Source organism: Lissotriton helveticus, chromosome 5_1 (genome assembly GCF_964261635.1).
Source record: "Lissotriton helveticus chromosome 5_1, aLisHel1.1, whole genome shotgun sequence".
Taxonomy (NCBI): domain Eukaryota; kingdom Metazoa; phylum Chordata; class Amphibia; order Caudata; family Salamandridae; genus Lissotriton; species Lissotriton helveticus.
In genome coordinates this window covers 1,211,221,344-1,211,229,915 of record NC_136065.1, presented here as the reverse complement: position 1 = coordinate 1,211,229,915, position 8,572 = coordinate 1,211,221,344, and the positions used below count along the sequence as shown (strand labels likewise).

The following is an 8,572-nucleotide window of genomic DNA, read 5'->3' as shown; positions in this document are numbered from 1 at the left end:
TCTTCACTTACATTTTGAGGTTCTGCCTAAAGAAGTGCCTGTGGATAGAATACGAGTCTGAATACCAGACTAAGGGTTGTGAAAATACGTCTTAATGGACATATTCAAGATCCCTATGCAGGACTCATAAAAATCGAGCATCTATATATGTACACTGTCTTTCACGAAGATTCCCAGCCTGCCGTCCGAGAATATTTAAATATGCATTTGAATCAATAAATTAGATTAATGCTTAAGAACTATATTTGAGGTAGGTAACCGTATTTTATACCTGTTGACCATTCTATGTCAACTAATGAAATAAAGTCATTGTTTTCAAACTCAGTGACAAGATAGGAAACAGAAAACATTTGAAGCTGTGAGAGATTGCTAGGCAACTGAAAAGAGGCTGCCAATCAAACCATCAACCCGTCATGAGAATAGGTATTCATATTGTAACCTGCAATTCACCATAATAGGAATGCACCTCAAAAACCAACAAGAACCCTTCAAAAAATGACATTTTGAAATAAAAAAGTAGGATTCCTTTTTAACATTTAATATAAACACAAACAGAAATATCCTCGGCCCACTCAAATCCTGAATTCTCTCCTTCATTTCATCCATCCTGCACATAATCATAATCAGAGATGCAGGAAGGGAAAAGTCACTTTTTAAAAATAAACCCAAACTGTCTTAAAGCCTGTGGTCTTCACAGCTGCGACATCCCAAGAAATAGTCACTGCCCGAAAGTCTGGTGCTCCGTTAAATACAAATGTACAAAATGTAAACAGGGACGAGAAACATTTACAAAATCGCTGTCTCTCAGTTTTTCTTCATATCCTTTTCTTTTCCCGTCTGTGTAAAAAATATGAGATAATCTATTCTGCAACCGCGTGTCACTGATGTGCAAAGAAGTCACATGCAAGAAGCCATGTTTCCTGGAATTCTATTGTCATGGTCTTCCAACAGCCATCTTGCTTCATCACTGCATTTTCCTGTCCTCTGTGCCTGAGAATGGACCTGAGCAGAAGTGTCTCCAACAAGGCGAAGGTTCTTCTGTCCTGGCCTCAAAAAGGGACAAATCTCCACCCCCTCTTCTCCTGTAGAAAGGCTCATCGCTGACCTGCGGGTGGTCTCTCACCAGCAGAAGCCACGGAATGTAAAAACAAAAAGGTTGGATAGACCATGTTGCTCTTGCGATAGATGTCTGCCCAGAACTAGCTGCTGCCAATGGAGTTCGTACTGACGTGATTGGTGGCATTGTGATGGTTGAGGGTGACCTTCGAGTTCGAAGTGCTGTTGGAGTTATTCTGGTGCTGTAGGATAAAGAATCAAACAGATTAATGACCTTGCCATCTGCTATTACTACAAATTTTTAACATGAGGAAATCATGATTGCAGGAAAACATTTGAATTATGATATATTAGCATTAAAATTAAAACAAAACGTTGGTGGTGGTGAACACTATGAAAACAAGCTTTGGCGATACCTATAGGCTTGGCTTTAAAGGAATGTTATATGGTAATCTGAAGCTTTACAAATAGACAACTTGGGAATGGATATGTGTGGAACCCAACAACTGGAGAATAATATTAGTGTAGATTAAAAAGGCAGGTGACAGTTGCATTGTCAAGCCAGACCTAAACATCCATGTAGGATAATGACTGCCCTCCTCTCACTGTGCTGCCGCCAGAGAAAAACATAATAAATCTAGTTATCTAAAACAGTTGTAACAGCATTACAATATCATGTGTGGCCATGAAGGTTCAAGCGTAGACAGATGGATACATATACAAAATTATCACAGCTGTGTGGAGCACATGGTCTTTTTTGTGGAAGCACAACACTCCTGCCCAACCAAAACCTGTATTGCTGGTCCCCAACATGTGGGTGGAGCCTAAGGACCTCTATTGGTGATTTTCACTTAATTGTCTGGCGCCAGCTGTGCTGTCAAGCCAGACAATAACTACAGTTTTCTTGCCTAAAATTATGTCCATAATGGGGAAAACGTGCAAAAATGGTGTTCATAATCTGAAGGAATTCATGGATTCTGTCTTTTACATCACAATTTATTCAGGTTCTCAAGCTATTGGAAACCTGTCATACTGCCGCGATGAAGACAGCTTTGGAACATCAATAGAGATCTAGCTAATTACAAGCTTCTAACCACCATTTACAACAGCTTGATTAAACTAGGCCTCTGCTTTAAAAATACCAAGACAGAGAGAATTCTAAGAGGCACAGGGAGCGGCCCTTGCAGCTGCCAAGTAGATATATTTTTAAAGTGCTGAAATTGAAAATAACTTTGGAAGTGATTAACCGAAGATTTGAAGGCTGGTCTTTCATGATGAAACAAAATATGCATTTCCTGTTACGAGTCATTTGTGATATAAATAGGAGATAACTGATTACCTCCATTTTAGGGTGAACACATTTTAAATCCTCAAGTGTATTGTTTAATGGCTAGAAATCATGTAGGAATTATTTTCTCAATACCCTGGCAAAGGTTGCCCTGCTGTAGGACAGCGACCAAGTTAGAGAAAGTGCACAATTGAAAGGTTTTCACGGGTGGGACCTTATTGGGAGCAGATTCATTGTGACATATGGGACACAGCAGAGATGCTATAAATTTAAACATCTCAAAAGAGACTATAAATTAATGGACACAGATGTTTAGATATTTTCAGCTTAGGTGTGCCCTTTGCTGTGCATGCCTCAAACTTGAAGATAACTCCCCACTAGAAGATAGTGCGCTCATATGTGTATCGAGGCACTCGCCATGAGAACAACTTCACAAATAGCAAAATGCTGCGTTTATAGGAAAATAATTAACAGCACACCAGATACTTTGGAGAAACAGAGATGCTGGCCGGGAGGTGACCATTAGCTGGGTTTTAGGCTTCTACACTTAAAAATTCATAACAGAATTACCGAGCAAGGACCCGGATGGTTGCACTTGGCAGGACCTTACTTCTGATAACATGGCACCTTCTATCAGACTCCATGGCTCAATCTCCTACAAGCAAGTTTTCTAGGAGGGAGTCGGGTACTATTTAACGAGGGTAATGGAAATCACCTTTGAAAAAGATGCAAATTTAGGTTAGAAGGTGGCACGGTGTGCCAGCCTGAAGTTGGGGAGCTGCAGACCCAAACCTGCGTTGAAAGTATGGAAAAAGAATATTAACAGGTGCACAGCTGTGGCAAATATGTTTGGTAGGGTAGCCAAAGAATTAGAACAAGATCGGGACCTCGTTCAAGTCGAGTAGTGGTAGGCAGGGTTGTAAGAATGGGTAACGGGGAGGAAGATGATTCTACGTGGCAATTGACACTAGCCGGCTTATTCCTCAATGTACAGATTATTTGTGAACTGTGAGTAATTTGTGTGTCGTGGTGTACGGGTAGCTGGAAGTCGGATCAGCTCCATGGGTGATGACTGTGAGAGCAATGGGAAGACAGACACAGCCTTGAGTACTATAGCCCCTCTCTTTGCTGGACAATTCACTTCCAGTTGCTGAACAAGCATCATCTTTTTGAACAGCAGCTGTCCTATGTGGTTTGCATAAGGATGGTTTGCCGGGTCTGGTGGCTCAGTGGACTAATGTGTCCATTGCAGGGGCCTGTGTTCGACCTCATGGTAACAGGTTCGAATCCCGGTGGGTCCACTCAGCCTTTCAACCATCTGAGGTCGATAAAATGAGTACCATTGATGGAAATCCTCCAGGGCTGCAAATACTGTTCAGACTTTGTTTTTCATTTATAATCGACTTTTACTTTCCCCATTACTCTTAGTAAAAGATACCCCGACCTGTCACATACATGTTGGACTTGCTCTGCACCTCATGCGGATTTGCTACACTTGCTTTTCAATTGTACTCCGGTTCTCACTTTTTGGGTTAAGGTGTGGTCTCAAATTAATAATATCTTTTCCACTACACACCCTTTTCATATACTTCATATTTTTCTAGGTAGTATCTCCCCCATTTGGGATCACTGAACTTTCAGCATAAAAATAATTGACCTGCTTATTGCAGTAGCTTTTCAACAGATTACTAAGGCTTGGAAAGATCTCACTAAACTCTTGTATCAGGCTTGGTGGTACGCTGTATGTTAAAACCATAGGCTAGACACAATGTTTGTTTATCCACTCGCTTTGGCCCCAAAACGAAAACAGCTGTGGGATCCAGTGACCTCATTTTTTGATACATGTGCTCTCCGCTCTCTGCCTAAATCCCCCTTTCAACAGGAAGTCGCTAAACCTCCATGAGTTCCCTTCGTTGCTTTATTTACTTTCTATTAACAAACATTCTACCATCCTTTAGTTTATCATACATCAACAATTGTTGCATATTTCATTATTGCTGGTTTTGTCTACAGTTTATTTCTTTTGGAATGTCTTTTATTTATTTTATTGTATACTTTCTCTTTGCATTGATATCTTTAATTTGTATAAGTGAATTATATGACTTAATAAAATATATTTGAACTGGAAAATGAGTACCATTGAGTTGGGTAACAATAAACATCTGTTATTCAGCGCCAAGACACGTACGGGTAATCGTGCGCTTTACAAATACACCTGTTATGTTATGTTATAATTAAAAAAAGATTTATTCCTGAATTTGCATTTCTATCCTCTTTGTCCTGGTTGCATTTAAAACGTATGTCCCTATTTTATCTTTAAGTTGTTAACAATGTTTTTAGCATTTTTTCCCATTAGGCAAGCAGAAATATGAGAGCAGTATTTGTGTGGCCAGCTACTCATTTGTTGTTGCCACTAATCTTTGTTATCCAGTTCAACGATATCTCCGTTGGTGGGGTCTAGCTTTTCAGTGACATCGAAGATCATATTCTCTTGCTGAGCTGCACTGGAATACATTCAAGTAGACACTACTATTCCCTTCGGAGCTGGAAAAGTTTAAGAGGCCAATTCTTCAGAACTGCAGCTGTCAACATGATGTGCTTCAGTCACCATGACAATTGTCCACTGCTCTTGAGGTATTTGATTTGGCTTCTTGAGGTAGAGTACTGACCTGGACTCAGGCCAAGATCAGGAGATCACAGAACAAGAACTTACCTTGTTCTAGTTATGAGGAGCAGACCCCTGTCTCTGCGGCAGCTTAACTTTGATATGACTGTGGCTCCGTGGTCACTCAACAAGAAGCACATAGTAGACCGCAAACATTCAGGGATTCGTGAAATGTAGTGACGTTGTACCCACTTTGAGTTTCCAGACTGAAGAAGCATGCCCACATCAAAGGTCATCATGTTCAATTGGGATGGCTTCAGTTCGACGATCAGGTGCACTGCAGAATCAATCAAGGATCTCTCTGCAAATTATCAGAGCCAGAATTTTTTGTTTCAGTCGCATGAAAGACTCCCAGGGTCAGCTGCAGATCCTAAATGACTGATCCCAAAGTGCTGTCATGTCAAAATGGGTTAAAGACATTACAGTGTGGCTGGGTCAAAACTTGAAACGGATTACTGGTACATCTAAACCATCTTCCACGATTCCAGAGTTTTACAGTTAAGCTAAAGAAGCATTTATATTAGCTTCCAATTGAATCTGTTATTTTTAGTGGTTTGACTACATTTATCTGCCTGTGTTATGCTGTCTGCATCATTTTTAGTTGCAGCGTCTTGATGCTACATTTTTATCCAGCATTGTTTGTGCATGGTATTAATAATATACAGTTGCAAGTATACAGAAAATAGCAGACATACTTAGGAGTACGCATTAACATGAACCAATTTCTCAACTGGCCGTTTTACTTATATGGAACATTTATATAATAATTAAAAGCTACTAATCTCCATTTGACGCTGGAGTTATGAACTGTTGTGAACGTCGCTCGGCCTTGAGGTGGGGTTGCATCCTGCATGTTAAACAGTGTAGATGAGTTGTAAGAATTGGGATCAAATTGGCGCAAATTTGTAAGTCGGTGACTCCTGTCCTATTTATTTTAGTCACCACTCTACTTAAAGGGCCTGGTCCTGGAAAAAGAAATAAGGTCATAGCAAAGTCGAAGAAGGTGGATGGGCACCGCTACTGTTGGTCGGCCTAGTCCACTAAGAGTACTGCAGCTCTTTCGTTTAAAATTGTAAATACTTATTGCATGCCAAGCCCTAAAGGTATTACCAAAGTAAAACATACAAGTGAAAAGAAGTCTGGCGATTACAATAGTAATTGTTACTGTTTCCATGCCAAATTGTGGCCTGTGGTTAACATAGTTCCTCTCGCGTGCTGACATTTTGTGGCTCTCTATTTCTAGAATCGCTTCTTTTTTACATAAGAAGTGTTCCTTTCCTTGCAGAATATCACAAGATAAGTATTGCACTTCTCTGGGATACCTGGACCCCGATAGGCTATGTAGGACTTTCCTCATTCACTTCCTCTATCTATGCATGACAACTGCTCACTGACAACCAGGAGCTGACTAGTGGCATGAGCAGGATTCTCAAAGTACATTACGGAACACAACCAACAAGTGGTGACCCTTTCAAACATGCAATTCACTGGCACAATTAAGTTGTGAAATTAGCTAGAATGTAGACCAGGGGCCTCCAACATTTTCTGTTATAAGAGCCACTTAAGTTCAATGAAAATCATCCTGAGCTATTAATATTATTGTTGTACTAGGGATCACCTAAGACAAGATGGCATTAGTGGTCTCCTTATGAAAGATTACTAGCAGCGATTACACCAGTGCATCAGGCAGGGCTGCCAGCAGTAATGTAAAAAAAGCTTTGTCAATTTCAATACCTCTATATTGATAATATATAACAGTCATATCTGCGATTCTGTTGAAACCAAGGTAATAATATTATTAGTGTCTCCCCTGCGCCACATGATTTATTGCTCACATACAACCTTTAAATGTGTTTTGGAAATTCAGCAATTTTCCCCCAAAAATCCTCTTATGAGTAGTGAAAATACACACATTTTCTTCTCTAATACATACACTCAGTGTTAGTATGCATATATTAACTCGAACAAGAAAAAGCTTCCAATTAAAAGGCTGGGCTGCAAACGGGGAGCTACTTGCAAGTAGTTGGAGAGCTACCAGTACTTTACGAACTACTGATTGAAGAAGCCTGATTCATGTAAACAGAAATTGCTGGATTATGGGTCTGTCGCCCTTGTCTACCTGTGCTGGAATTATCAGACCTTCCTGTGAACTGTTGATGCACTTGCAGTGACCAATGCCTGGACTGCAGATGATCGGAATCTGATCCTCGGTCCCGCACTCATCTCATCTTGCATTTTTTACCTGACGTTTAAAGATCCGATGCAGCAGTCCTTTCTTGGGCGGCTCAGGTGGATAGCTGTGGTTGAGGTCTGGTGATAAAGTCCCATTTGGTCCAAACTGATTGAGCTCCTTGAAGCACTCTGTTTCTATCATCTGGAAAATATAACACAAGGATACTCTCAGAAGGGATAAAATAACTTGTTTGGCTTTGAGACAGACACATTTAGGGTACTGAGAACACATTTGCTTCCCAGACCACCAACTCACAGACTCACACACCGCTCACCTTGAAATCAGATGTTGCTTATCCTGCACCGAGGCACTTCACACCTAATGCTCACACACCGCTCACCCTTAAGTATCACTCACTCTCACAAAAACACACACGTCGATCGGAAACAGTCTGCTAGTTACATCTGGGAGAAAAGGTGAGCTGTTGCTGCAGTGACCTGAAGGCTGCCCTTAGTGCCACAGCACATCATAGACTGAGGGCCAACCCTCCAAGCTGAGCATTTGAACCAGTACAAGATTATTCAACGTACTTGTTCCTTGGAGAATTTTATGCCAATTCCTCCAAGAGCAGTAATCTACTCTGCACAAGTAATTTTATCGAGTGACGGGACCATGGCTACTGAATGGACTCTCCCATAACTTTGGCAAGTCGGAGAGAGACAAGCCCTAGAATAGTTTCTCTAGCCCAGCCCTTGACAGTTGTTAGGAGTGCGGGTAGATTAAGAAACATAGTGTACGAGCAAAGCAGTGAAAGATATTGAGTAAGTGTGCTCTAGTTGAATTTGGTCTAAAAGATGTGTGGGCTACTGAAAAAGGTGTGGAATACTGCAAAATATGTGGTAAACAAAGAGAGGTAGTCTTGCAGGGAGGCATGATCTAAGCGAGGTTATGTGGTCTAAATTAGAAGTGATCAAGGAACAAGGTGAGGTCCTAGAGGGAAGGCTTTGTGCAAGGGAGTATAACAAAGGAAGGAGATGCAATGTGAAAACAGTAATGTGGTCTGGGGATGCTACAGCGATGATCCAAGTATGGAGGAGGAGTAGGACTGGGAGAAACCAAATAATAAAATACAAATGTATTGCCAAGAAAGATTAGAGAAAGTGTGCCACTTGTGAAGAAAGTGTAGGTGTATGGGTTATGTGAATATTAACGTAATTTAGTCTTTAGACTTGTGAACGTGCGGGAGAGGAAAAAGCTACTTGCCCGTTACAGTTTAAGCTCACTAATTACAGTTTCAGGGTTTTATCAAATCGGTCAACAAAGAAGACATTGAAAAACGCTTAGAGGAAATTGTTTCCTTCTCAACCACATTAGATGGGAGTTTCCAAGT

General features: G+C 40.8%; 1 protein-coding gene across 3 annotated transcripts in view; it reads right to left on the bottom strand.

Moving 5' to 3' along the window:
* Positions 1-517: 517 nt before the first annotated feature.
* The window catches only part of GRK5 (G protein-coupled receptor kinase 5), a 648,325-nt gene continuing 640,270 nt past the window's right edge, over positions 518-8,572 (bottom strand). For all 3 annotated transcript variants that reach the window (XM_078643914.1, XM_078643917.1, XM_078643915.1), the window contains exons 15-16: positions 7,252-7,383; positions 518-1,298 (exon numbers count right to left, since the gene is read on the bottom strand). In XM_078643914.1, coding sequence (XP_078500040.1) covers positions 1,200-1,298; positions 7,252-7,383 — 231 coding nt within the window. In that variant the 3' untranslated portion in view covers positions 518-1,199. The remainder of the gene's footprint in view (positions 1,299-7,251; positions 7,384-8,572) is intronic.